A 13,877-nucleotide genomic window follows, 5' to 3' on the forward strand; every position below is an offset into this window, starting at 1 on the left:
CCACAGAAAACTCTTTAGCCATATTTTAGCGATTAAGCGTCGATGTCTTAAAGCGTGACGTCATTAATTTTGTAGTCGCAAAAAGCGCTGATGGTTAAGTCATCTGTCATTGTCATTAGACACCGAATCGAATTGTGATCAATTTCGGTTCTTTGGCCATTATTTAAAAAATATTTATGTATTCTAAATGATAATACAGAAAGTGTATTGGCAGTAAAAGTACTCTTCCCTAGTAGAAATTCAAATCAAATTCTTTACCTCTTTCCGCATTTTTATTCGCAGAACGTTGAAGTGTGAATTTCATCCGTAAATGGATATCCGAAATATAATCGAAAATTGCTCTCAAAAATGAGTAACTGCCATTTCACAATGATGTAAATGGTAATGGTAATGTTAAAAGTGAGCTACGATGTTAACGCTTAAATAATAATAAATTCGAGAAATATTTATCATTATCAGAGACAACAGTCTCTGTCATTATCATTTACATTACGCTTGACATTAACATTGATGTGAACAGTATCGTAGTAGCTCTATTATTTATTATTATTCAAGCGTTTACATTGTAGCTCACCGTTAACATTACCATAACCATTAACATCATTGTGAATTGGCAGTAAGGGGTTCGAAAATTGGTGTACCTATTCATGAAGTCCTGAAGCACGATATTCGGAGAGATTTTTTATTTGCAAACTTTTTGGTAGGGGGTAGGGTGAATATCACCCTCATTCCTCGGAAAAGGCAAAAAATCGAAACTTGGTCTGAAAAATAAATAAAGGGTTTGAAATTCGGTGTACATATTCATTAATGCCCTAAACATTGCCCTAAAACCCTTTTTCATTTGCAGAATCCCAAGAATAAATTGAAAATAACTCTTAGAAATGAATAAAGGGTTTGAAATTCGGTATACGATTCATAAAACAACCTTAAATTTCGTTAGTCAATTTCACACCGCTACTATGAAAAAGAAGACACTAGAGTCTATGGTTCACAATCACAACAAAAAACAATGCATGGTTTGTGTAGTGTTCTGTGGCATAGACAAACTGTTCTGTGGTTTGTGTTCTGTTCTGTTATTTTTATACTTCTGTAATTCCCAATTTTTCACAGAAAAACGTAAGTATGATAAGAGCAGAGATAACAATACAAGTTTGATTTGTGATAGTGTTCGTTTCAAGAAGAAAGTAAAAATATTACGTTGCTATATTTCTGAAAAAATCACTATGTTGAGAAAAAAGCTCAAGTTGTCTAGTGTTAATGAGCAGTCAGAGAACAAATCATCTAGTCACCAAGGCACAAGTGTTGAATTAGAATCTAATCATTCGATTTATTTCCCTGTGCCACCACCAGCTGATGCTTCAGTTTCGAACAAAATGCTTGAAGTTCACCGAAACCTGAACCGATTATTAGAAAACCTTAATTTCGTTAAAGATCCAATTTGCTTTGTTTATAATCCTACCATATATGCTAGCGAACCATTGGAAAAATACTTGAAACTCTACTGCCGTAAGGAAAAAAAAGTATTATTTGTGGGTATGAATCCAGGTCCGTGGGGCATGTGTCAGACAGGTATTCCATTTGGTGAAATCAGTATGGTAAAAAATTGGTTGCTTATAAATGGCCATGTGGGTCAGCCAAATCAAGTTTGTAAATATCGAATAGTTGAAGGATTCAACTGTACTCAAAAAGAAGTTAGTGGTGACCGATTTTGGAATTTGATGAAGGAGTTATGTACAACCCCCCAACGTTTTTTCAACAATTGTTTTTTGTATAATTATTGTCCTCTAGCATTTATGAAGGAAGATGGAGGAAACATTACCCCTGCTGAAATGCAGGTATTGGCGAATATCAGTATATCCATTCAATAAGATGACTAATTTTTTGCTGATTTGTTATTTAATCAATATTATTAGTGATCAAATAATGTGACAGCAATCATCCTGCTTTTTGTTAGTCATGTTATATCCATTCAGTACCAAAATTACCAAATGAGATTTTTTTCTGAAAACTTGAATGACCAAGATCTAATCAACCTAAGTATTCTTGTCTTGATGGCATTTCTAGTTGTACCTGAGTTGAGCCAAACTTCCACATAATGACCACTAGGAGTATCTAGGGAACCTAACGAGAATTCTGACAATTTGTGAATGGTCGGGATCTATTCAACTAAAATATTCTTGTCTCAGTAGTACTTACGATTATACTGGAAGTTGAGCTCAACTTTGTAATTTCAAATCGGACACCCTATATTTTCTTACATCTTTGAATTCTGAAATTTTCAACTATAGTTGATTTGAACTTTCCCATAACCAAACCTCAAGGTTCTGGAGGCATTAATTCATAAGTCTCAAATTTGACATGAAGGTCAAAAAATATAATAAAGAGTGTCCCATTGGAAATAACAAAAGTTTACCTCAACTTTTGGTATAATCTGAAGTACTACCGAGACAAGAACATTTTAGTTGAGCAGATACTCACTATTCAAAAATTTTTACAAAAAATTCTCAGTTATGGTTCTCTATATACTTATAGTGGTCACTTTGCGTGCAACACCCTGTATAAGTAGGTACTTTGAATAATTATAATCAACTTTTTTATTTGAACCTTCAGCTCCAAAGTTCCATGATAAAATATGTAATAGGGTTTGAAGCTATGATATGGGGTGGCAGAATTTTCCTCTTTCCATTCATAAATTATTTCTTTAGAGACCCTAATGCTTATATTTTCCATATTGTTTTGTTTGAGGTGACATGTGTTATCTAAGGCATTTTTAGTTCTCCCTTAATATGTAATAATATAAGAAAAATCTCAAATTCACTTATGAACCAGAAAAAACTGGAATCTCAAGAATATTTAAAAAAAAAAATTTTAATGGTGTATTCAAGGTTGACATTCTTTTCAGCCCCAACTCAAGAATTCCCTGGAAGTAGTTTGTGATGAAACATTGAAGGAGGTCATTCTCATCCTAAAACCAGAAATCGTAGTTGGAATTGGAAGATATTCAGAAAAAAGGGTATCAAATGTTGTCAAACTGTTAAAACAGGATATAAAGGTATTGTATATGCCGCATCCAAGTCCTCGCGCCATTTATAAAAATGGTTGGTCGTATGAAGCGAATAAGTTCATTACTAAAAACAATTTAATGAAGTACTTTCAATAACAACAAATGGAACCATTATCCAAAAGAATCAAATTAATTGAAGTTGAAGCAATTTCATCTAACCTGCACAATATTGATCAATCATGTGACACCTTGACTGATATTGAAAAAGAATATCTGGAAAAGGCTTTCTATTTTGCAAATGAAGCTCTGGAGGCACAAGAAGTCCCAGTTGGTTGTCTTTTTGTCTACCAAAACAACATTATAGCTGTAGGACGTAATACAGTTAATGAAACCAGAAATGCTACCAGACATGCCGAAATGAACTGTATAGATGATGTTTTTGCTTATTGCAAAATTAAAACTTTAAATCCTTCTCTTGTTTTCCAAGAGATCGATGTATATGTAACTGTGGAACCATGTATAATGTGTGCTGCGGCATTATATGATTTGAAAGTGAAATCTGTGATTTTTGGTTGTAAAAATGATAGGTTTGGTGGAGAGACAGTTTTCAATGTAGCTGCAGTCCTAAAACCAGTTACTCAGAGGAAGGGTGGATATAGAGCTGATGCAGCCATGGATTTACTGAAAAAATTTTATCAAGGTGTCAATCCTAATGCTCCTCCTTCAAAAGTTAAAGTAAGAGGTAAAAAATTGGGCAACGACTAATCTATATTACAATATTATATTTTAAACACATTTTTTTTTATTGGTACAGTAGAACGTTGATTACCTGAACTAGAAGGGGGACAGCTGCTTGAATTTCAGATTTTTTTTCTGAAACAGTCCGGTTAAATGAATTTTCAGTTAATCAATGTTAGGATAAACAACGCTCCACTGTACTAGGAATTTTTCATAATTTGTTTTATTTAGGGTTTTTTGCTGGGAATTAATAGTAATTTATCATATGAAACAATTATATATTTTACAATATTCAATATAAATTTAAATGTCCATTTATTACTTACTTATTTCTTACCATTTATTTGTAGTTCTGCATGTTGAAAAAGGTATTTAGTTGAAGAAATTTTTGATATTTGAGATGTGATATGATAGATATGATATGATGAGCTCTCGAACGAGTTTCTTGATATCTGAAAATACCGATTTAGTAGTCGATCACGATAACAAACATGGTTAATGGGGAATTCTCCTCAATTTGGGTTATCACTGCATATGCAAGTTTAAACTGAATAATCATGAGTTTCATTCATGATTTTTTCAAATTCACCTCGGAAACTATTCAAAATCATTCTTCAAATATGGGGTTTTAAAATTCAAATCGCTTGGTTTCGAGTTTACGATTTGGCAACAGCGCCTACTAGACAATGTCCGATCAGCTTGTCTATAAAATAACAGCTATTGATTTACAGGCGCGTACTTACTGGCGAGCTGCAACTGCAACCGGCCATAAAAATCCCATAAAATTTTACGATCTTCCTCGTTCGTCGCAGACTTCATAGACAGCCATCTTTGTCTATCTCATCAAGATAATGTATTTGTTGTCCTTTATTATCAATGCATATTTCAGTTGATGTTGCCAAATTGTGCAATCGAAATAAAACTCTTTAAATTTTAAATACCCATTTTTATTTTTCATTTTTAAGTGCTTAAAATATTTTTTTTTTGGGAAACGGTTGAAATGGTTATTTCAAAATGTGAAGTTTCAAAGATATTTCATAAAAAATAAATCATTTTCGTCAGAAGGAGTATTCCCTATTCCACTAAATTTCAATTACTGGAATGGAACACGATGCCTGCCGCGGGAAAATGAAACGGATGACTAAACCATCATTGTTTACAATCGTTCGGTCAGTACCAAATAATCGTTATTTGAAAAAATTTGTGTTTCGTGGTGGGTTCAGAATTGTGTAGGAAAATTGAAACATTTTATTGATGATGGTTCAACGGTATTCGTTGACAAACTGCTTTTATTGATGGCGTTGAGTCAAACTGTGCGCACAACTTTAAACAATAAGTTCATCAGTTAACCACTTTGAGAAATTGACTCTTTCGCACAATTTTTTTTGAGCAGCCACCTTAGATAGATCCCCTCAAAGAAGGCATCTGAACCTGAACAGCAATTTTTTCAGAAAACAGAGATGAAATTGGGCGGGCATTCTGTGTAAGGGAGAGCGCCCACCAAAGTGTCATATCACTGACATGGCACATATATGACAAAGGCGATTCATAATAATAATAATGATTTTAAATAAAATACATTTCGGAAAATATCGCACTTGAAATAAAATAGTGTCAGTCTAGCAACTTAGGAATCTGCTATGCAATGTTTTTCCAGATATTCTCTTACAGTATATGGCTCTATCTTGAGCAGTAGTTTGTAGATCAATTTTTTGAATTTTTTCAAGTTTCCACGTTTGTCCACCCAATTTTTTCATTTGTCCACCCACAGAACCATAGAAATCAATCTTTGAAAATTTTGGAAAGTGTGAAGTTGGCACTCCCAAATGAAAATTTTCGTACCAAAATTTCAGGATCGTTTGTCCATCGTAGGTCCATGTTTGTCCACCTTTTATTTTCATTTGTCCAGCCACCGTTTGATAGATATGGAAAAAAAAAAGTTGTTTCGCAAATTGCAGAGACGTATTTTTTATAAACGGTAACCTGGTTGATGACCTTTTAATTTAGAACGTGACAGAGGATGACTGGAGAGGTCAGAATTGCAAAGAAACACCTTCAATTCGGCCGACGTTTCGACATATTTAATGTCTTCATCAGGGCACTGTAATTAGATAAAATCTCATGCAGTATTACACAAATACAGTAGGAAATATATGCGTGATCGTTACAATTTGTATTGGTTTCCTCTAAATCAACAGTATAAACAACATCCGACAACAATACACAAAAATGGAAATCTTCGCAAGGAAAGAAAAACAACATGTGATGGATTGACCATTGAAAGGAAAACAAACTGGCGTTCTCCCTTCTCTTCTCTTCTCTTTTCCTTTCAATGGTCAATCCATCACATGTTGTTTTTCTTTCCTTGCGAAGATTTCCATTTTGTGTATTGTTGTCGGATGTTGTTTATACTGTTGATTTAGAGGAAACCAATACAAATTGTAAGTGTTATTTATTCTTTCTTATTGTAACGATCACGCATATATTTTCTACTGTATTTGTGTAATACTGCATGAGATTTTATCTAATTACAGTGCCCTGATGAAGACATTAAATATGTCGAAACGTCGTCCGAATTGAAGGTGTTTCTTTGCAATTCTGACCTCTCCAGTCATCCTCTGTCACGTATTTTTTATGGTATAGATCATTTGTCCAACCTAAATCCACTTTTGTCCACCCAATTTTTCCATTTGTGTATAGACAGAACCACAGAAATCCATCTATGCAAATTTTGGAAAGTGTGAAGTTGGCACACCCAAATGAAAATTTGCAAACCAAAATTTCAGGATCGTTTGTCCACCTTTTTTTTTTCATTTGTCCAGGCACCGTTTGAGAGATATGGAAAAATAAGTTTTTACGGTGCATTTTCTAGGCAGGTCACCCAAATTGCGAAAATGATGGTAAATATCGTTTGTCCAACGTTAGTCCACTTTTAACCACTTAATTTATTTTATTTCTCCACCCACAGAACCATATTCTGAAAGAGCAACTCGCAACTCTTCAAGTAATAAATCAGCTTTTTCAGGATTTTTCGAAGGTCAGCTTTCGAGTCCTTTATCTCTCAATAAAAGTAACCGTAGATGGAAATGTGATACAAATTTTGAAGGAGCAACTCTACTAGGGTTACATGTTTTATCCTCTAAAAGCTATCTTCGCGACATAATATGATCAACTTGTCGAAAAGAGAATATGTATAATGAATTTGTTTTCAATATTGTTATTGTTATGAGCTTATGGACCAATGAAAATTTTGATTGGATAAACGTGAATCCGCTATGGACCAACGATGCATTCGGTGAAAAATATTCTTTAGCATTTTAGGAATAGTAAACGAAGAATTTTGATTAATCAATTTTTCATCCCAAATTGCGAATGGAGTCTGGATGGGAATGAAAATAAATTCCTGATGTACAAAAATGAATTAGCGAAAAGTAAACAAACCAGAATATTTGGTTCAAAATTTTGTGTGAGTTGTGCAAGTTAATTACACTTCCAAAAAATTTTTACGATTGATGTCTATGGTTCTGTGGGAGGAAAAATAAAAAAATTGGGTGGACAAAAGTGGACTAACGTTGGACAAACGATATTTACCATCTTTACCAATTTGGGTGAACTGCTCAGAAAATGCACCGAAAAAACTCATTTTTCCATATCTCTCAAACGGTGCCTGAAATAATGAAAAAAATAGGTAGACTTACGATGAACAACCGATCCTGAAATTTAAGTTAAAAAATTTTCATTTGGAGTGCCAACTTTCACACTTTCCAAAATTTGCATAGATGGATTTCTATGGTTCTATGGATGGACAAATGAAAAAATTTGGTGGACAAACGATCTGTACCATCCAAAATAAGTTTTTGCGATTTGGGGGTGCTGGTCAGAAAATGCACCGAAACAACTTCTTTTTCCATATTTTTCTATGGTTCTGTGGATGGACAAATGAAAAAATTGGGTGGACAAAACTGAACTTAGGTTGGACAAGCGATCTATCCATCAAAAATACATTTCTGCAATTTGGGGATGCTGCTCAGAAAATGCACCAAAAAAAAACCTTTTTTTCCATATCTCTCAAACGGTGCTTGGACAAATGAAAATAAAAGGTGGACAAACATGAACCTACGATGGACAAACGATCCTGAAATTTTTGTTCAAAAATTTTCATTTGGGGGTGCCAACTTCACACTTTCCAAAATATTCAAAGATTGATTTCTATGGTTCTGTGGGTGGACAAATGAAAAAATTTTGTGGACAAACGTGGACTTACGTTGGACAAACGATCTGTACCACCCAAAATAAGTTTTTGCGATTTGGGGGTGCAGCTCAGAAAATGAACCGAAAAAAGTTCTTTTACGATATCTCTAAAACAGTGCCTGTACAAATGAAAATAAAAGGTGGACAAACATGGAAATACGATGGACAAACTATCCTGAAATTTTGGTTCGAAAATTTTTATTTGGGGGTGCCAACTTCACACTTTCCAAAATTTTCAAAGATTGATTTCAATGGTTCTGTGGGTGGACAAATGAAAACATTTGGTGGACAAACGTGGACTTACGTTGGACAAACGATCTGTACCATCCAAAATAAGTTTTTGCGATTTGGGGATGCAGCTCAGAAAATGCACCGAAACAACTTTTTTTTTCCATATCTCTCAAACGGTTCCTGGACAAATGAAAATAAAAGGTGGACAAACATGGACCTACGATGGACAAACGATCCTGAAATTTTTGTTCAAAAATTTTCATTTGGGGGTGCCAACTTCACACTTTCCAAAATATTCAAAGATTGATTTCTATGGTTCTGTGGGTAGACAAATGAAAAAATTTTGTGGACAAACGTGGACTACGTTGGACAAACGATCTGTACCATCCAAAATAAGTTTTTGCGATTTGGGGGTGCAGCTCAGAAAATGAACCGAAAAAAGTTCTTTTACGATATCTCTAAAACGGTGCCTGGACAAATGAAAAAAAGGGTGGACAAACATGGACCTACAATGGACAAACGACACTGAAATTTTTGTTTCAAAATTCGCATTTGGGGATGCCAGCTTCACATAGCTCAGATGTTGCGTTCATAATAATAACTGACCCTTCACTCAGATGTGCGATATCTGAAAATTATTAATCCCCTTTGTCATGTACATATGTGCCATGTCAATGCTACGCTACTTTGGTGGGCGCTCCCACTAAGGCAATAAAAAAAATTTGGTGTTCCTAGGGATATCGAAAATGAAAAAAAGTAGGTATCTATATATCGGTACGATTTCAAACAGAATATTGCCATATTTGAAATTCATATCACATTATTAGGTAAATGAAAGGTAAATAAAAAAAAAAAAAAATTATTAAAACTGAACTAATCTTTATATGTGACATAGGCAAGACGATGTGAACCATTACATACTATAATACCAGAACTTCAAAGAACCCGACTCTTGAAAGTAAGTTAAACAAACACTCACTAATGAATTTCGAAAGATAAAAGTATTCCTCATATTTTCTCGAGTAATTTTGATATCCAAATTAAAAAAAAAAAACCGGGAAATCCGAAATCTTGGGTTCTTTGGCCAAAGAGGCTCCTCTTTGCTTTGGCTGAATGAAATAATTAAAAGAAGTTCTTTTAGAGTTAAATGGGCTGAATACAGCAACTCTGTTCGAAAGATCCACAGATGTGTGTAATTTCTAGTTTCATAGATTTAGCTGAAGAGAATTTTGGTCTTCCCGAGGTGGCATTATGAAAACTTAAAATTTCTTTATATTTTTATCCAGGCCGAATTGGATAAAATCATAAAAGCAAAAAAGTGTTTCTGTTCACTGTTGAAATATAATACCTATAATAGGTACAAGTCAAAGACTCACCGTGTATATTCGTCCACCTGAACTGTAGGCTATAACAAGGAGATATAGGAGATATATATATCTCCTTGGGCTATAGGCAATTCAAAATTTGGACAATTTTATAACTGGTAGATCTCGGAGGGTTTCGTCAGTGAATAGTAGATCTTGAGTCTCATCAAGTTGGCCACCCCTGAATAAATAATCTTATTAATCTCGATAAATAGGTCAATTATTTTGATTTTTGTGAGCATATGAGCCAAAATAAGCCTAACTCAAGTTTTCAAATCATTAGTTGAAGGTAAGATCTTGCCTGATTAATGGTATAACATCTGAGTATTCAAGATATTCCACCCACGTCTCCTGCGGTTTCTTCATTATGACCATTACATTACCATAACATATAGAAACTCAAAGAATCCATAATTCTTAAAAGTAAGTTGAACGCTATAACTCATGAATATTTGACAATTTTGCTGAATAAAAGTGTTATTCTTCTTAATTTCCCGTATGATGCGCCATTATCGAGTAATTTGATAATCAAAAATGAAAAATGTCTGAAATTCGAAAAATTTAGAACCTAACTTTGGCTGAATGCAACTTTATTTACAAGATCCACAGATATTGATTTCAATCTCATTTGTCGGTCTGAAAAAAATCAAATTTCTATACCTTTTCGATTATTATATATATATAATTGCAAGGAGTACAAAAAGCCACCCTTTGTTTTGCCACTTTCCTTATTTATATTCACACCATTGAAAAATGATTTTTGATAACTCTGATTTAATTTGAACACATAATATGTACATATATAAGTTATTGCTAAAAGTTAGATGGCACTTGAAAAGCAATAATTTATTAGCAGGTACGTAGCCGGAGTCGTCTAGGATGGAATTATTTTCGAATTCAAATATTTCCTTCTCGCTCCCTTAGAATGTCTGCTCAATTTCCATTTGTCAGTTTTCTGGCTTCTAAAAAATAAATTAAAAATTGCTTTTTAGGTGTCATCTTTAGATGGCTATATCTAAGCAGACTATGCTTGAAAAAATTATTTATGAAAGACGCACACTTTTTGACTAGGAATTACTAGCCCCCTTAACTAAGGGGTGATTAATCACCCCTTAACCCTTTTAATTTTTTCGTAACTATTTATTTTTACCCAGTAAATTAATTTTTAAAGGACATTACCTGATAAAATTCGTACAAAATCGGGTTGACAGGAAGTATCAAATCTGAATATCTTACCAAGCTTCTTCACTGCCTATGAGAACTAAATTTACTTCTCATGCTGTGCCTTTGCTCTCATGTTTCGCCGCGTTGGTCTCAAAATTGTTTCGTCTTTAGGATCAAATAGTTATCGTCTTTAGGTGGCTAATAGAAAAGATCTATATTCGAATTTGATGTCTGAAATAAAAAATTCACTCAGCAATCTACCCAAAATAATATAAAATTAATCCTAAAATTCAAGGACAAAGTGTAACACTTTTACCACTAAAGAACTAATTTTGAAAATGAACTAATAGGTCTGGTGAGTGGTGACTCCTGTATCCTGTACGTAAAAAAAAACTGAATAATTTATGGGCTGAGTAATAATTAGGAATAAAATTTGAGATGAATCTGAAAGGAATGCAAACTAGTTTTTATTTTAATTGAATCATTATTTTCATAACATTCACTGCATACACTTTTATATGGTTATTTATGATGCTCTTAAATAATTGTACTCTCAAAAATGTCCATTATTGAAGGGAATAAGGTATAAAATCTAACTCCTAAAATGTATTGAAAATTTTTAATATTTATAAAGTAAGAAATTTTAAATGACTAGTTATGAAATTTTTGCTTATCCTATAACAGAATCAAATGATTTGCTGATGTTCTTTGCCATTTTTTTTGCATAGGTACTAACTGTTGAGCAAACACCTACCTAACTGAAATCTCAGAGATCAAATTAAAAAACTACTTCAATCAGTAAATGCATATTGATCACAGCAGATTTTATTATTTTCTACTCTTTCATTTCTGTCTGGAATATTTTAGACTTTTTTAGATTTATTTCAGATGTTATGTACTTTCCAAATATTCATCAACTTAAATTTTCTTGTATTCTGTCAACAATTCATATCCTTTTTCTTAAGTATATATATTTTATTAAAATCAAAACAACAAGTGAAATATTTTCTTAAAACTATTAACACATTAAATTTTCTTTAAAAATATAAAAAAAATGTAACTAGAAAATTACATATTATATTTACAAAATTACAATTTAGTGTCACAAATTTCTATGCGGAAAAACACAAAAAAATGAGAACAATTTAAAATTTTCAACAATTTTCTTTCAAAGAACTGGTTTAAGAACTAAGGTTGACACATTTACGATTATCAATGTTCTCCATATTATTCGAGGAATTATTCAGCATTTCTGCTTCATTCATATCACACGAGCTCATAGAGCTTGAACTTGATGAACTAGAATCTGATTCAGAATCGGATGAACTATCACTACTGCTACTGTTCGACTTATTGGAAAGTTTTGCAAGCAATTCTTGATTTTGTTGCTTGAGAGTTTCATTTTCAGATTTCAACTGTTGAACTTCCATCTGCAAATCAATCTTGGTTCTATCATAATCTCCTTCAGTGCGCTTTCTCAAAATATTCGATAATAACTCAACTTTCTTTTCAAGACCAAGATACTCCTGAATTAAATCAGTTTTTGACATATTATTCAGGTGCTCAGCATGAACAGTTTCGTATTGGTTGTCGAAATCTTTAATTAAAAATTGTTCCTCATCATCTGGAGATGAATAGAATTCGCCATCAGAGTCTACACTTAGACTTGAATCTCTGTTTCTATTAAAAATGGAACCAGACGCTTTAGTTTTATTCAAGAGCCGCTCATCTAGGTTGTCGAAATCACAATGATCTTCTAACAAGAATTGATTACTATTATGAGGAGCTTCAGGTTTTATAACATTCGGTAATCTGCTCTTCATATAAGGCTGCTTACGTTTGGATTTCCCGCGCCTCGTCTTTCTCTTTTTCTGTGGAATGTGATGATCGACTATCTTCGGGTTTTGGTCGGGTTTAACGGATGCACTCGTTTGGGTTTGCGTCGCTTCTACTACGTCATCTTTGGGAAGATCCACAACTGACTGCATTTCCTCATTAATTACGTCTGAATTACTAACAATTTCACCCATTTTTAAGAACTTTGTGATTTAGAATGATGGTAAAGCAATATTACACCACAATAATCTTTTAAACCAGAGTACGTTCAATATTAACTGCACACGATATTCACATGAACTGAACTGTATCGCCATTTCTATTATTCTGATAGCTTGCTTCCCTGTACGTGAGAGGCGCTGAACTCGTTCCTATGGAAAAAATTAAAATTCTATTGGATGGAAAAAGGAACAAAAGATAAGAAACATGCGCGGACGTTGTCCTTTTCTTTTTATCGAAGCGGAAAAATCTTGATATAAACACATACCATATTTAACCGTTTATTGTAAGTTTGTTAAAATATCTAGCTTCTAAAATTCGCAAGAGGATGAGCTTAGAAAATGTTAATTGATTAATTTAAGGGGCCTAATTTATTATTTGTCCTAACTGAAATTCTGAGATCCTACGTTATTTTTTTGTACAAAACGAAAAACGATTGGATCTCACAAAGTTCATTATTTGGGATTTTTTGGACTTCTCTTCCCCCTTCCAAAAATGAAAAATGAAACTCTTTGGGACCCAACACGTGCAAATAAAAATTATAATCCTCCTAATTTCGAAGCTGATATTTTCACACATTGATATTTCAGAAAACGAATAGAAAAACCTATGAATTCCACACAAGTGATTCGTATAATTTTCTTATTCGAGTGAGCCTCGAACCTGCCAACTGCTCCATATCGAAGATTATAGAGTTAGCTAACTAACTCAATAATCTTTGACTTCATATAATCGACAAATTATAAGTACCTCCTATGAAGGCTCCATAGTACCTCCCTATAGCGCAGCCAGACCAACCACACCGAAAATGAATTCTCGTTGTTGTTGAGCCAGACCTTTAAAGTTTCAAAAGTTGTTTTAACCAATGATTATAAATGTTAACTATCTCTGTAATTTTTATTGGTTTTAACGTTGCGTCTCTGAGATAGCGCGAAATAGTTATTAATGAAAGCGATTAATGATTGAGATATTTTAATATAATGTTAATGTTCGAGATCATTAATCGCTCAATTGATAAACGATTTGATTAAAAGATTTTTCCGTCGACCACATTTCGAATTGAATGTGAA

The 13,877-nt window shown here is 33.3% G+C and overlaps 2 protein-coding genes across 4 annotated transcripts; one reads left to right on the top strand and one right to left on the bottom strand.

Annotated features, from left to right (window-relative positions):
- The first annotated feature begins 1,004 nt into the window (after positions 1 to 1,004).
- LOC123308000 (tRNA-specific adenosine deaminase 2-like) lies at positions 1,005 to 4,060 on the top strand. Of its 3 annotated transcripts, none has more exons than XM_044890521.1 (2): positions 1,005 to 1,116; positions 2,903 to 4,060. In XM_044890521.1, the coding sequence occupies exon 2, from the start codon at positions 3,167 to 3,169 to the stop codon at positions 3,767 to 3,769; it is 603 nt and encodes a 200-aa protein (XP_044746456.1). In that variant the 5' UTR covers positions 1,005 to 1,116; positions 2,903 to 3,166; the 3' UTR covers positions 3,770 to 4,060. The 3 variants fall into 3 exon arrangements, with proteins under 3 accessions (XP_044746456.1, XP_044746455.1, XP_044746457.1); XM_044890520.1 differs by lacking the exon at positions 1,005 to 1,116 and adding an exon at positions 1,123 to 1,835 and having other exon boundaries at positions 2,903 to 3,296; XM_044890522.1 differs by lacking the exon at positions 1,005 to 1,116 and adding an exon at positions 1,134 to 1,184.
- A 7,297-nt stretch (positions 4,061 to 11,357) lies between these two features.
- LOC123307982 (protein HEXIM1-like) lies at positions 11,358 to 12,956 on the bottom strand. The gene has a single exon (XM_044890498.1). It carries the CDS (start codon positions 12,780 to 12,782, stop codon positions 11,934 to 11,936), a length of 849 nt encoding a protein of 282 aa, XP_044746433.1. The 5' UTR covers positions 12,783 to 12,956; the 3' UTR covers positions 11,358 to 11,933.
- Positions 12,957 to 13,877: the final 921 nt, after the last annotated feature.

Source organism: Coccinella septempunctata, chromosome 2 (genome assembly GCF_907165205.1).
Source record: "Coccinella septempunctata chromosome 2, icCocSept1.1, whole genome shotgun sequence".
NCBI lineage: Eukaryota > Metazoa > Arthropoda > Insecta > Coleoptera > Coccinellidae > Coccinella > Coccinella septempunctata.

Coding starts and splice junctions, on each gene's coding strand:
- LOC123308000 (XM_044890520.1), top strand. CDS start 1,224: ATGTTGAGAAAAAAGCTCAAGTTGTCTAGTGTTAATGAGCAGTCAGAG. Junction 1,836..2,902: donor TTACCCCTGCTGAAATGCAG/GTATTGGCGAAT, acceptor CATTCTTTTCAG/CCCCAACTCAAGAATTCCCT.
- LOC123307982 (XM_044890498.1), bottom strand. CDS start 12,782: ATGGGTGAAATTGTTAGTAATTCAGACGTAATTAATGAGGAAATGCAG.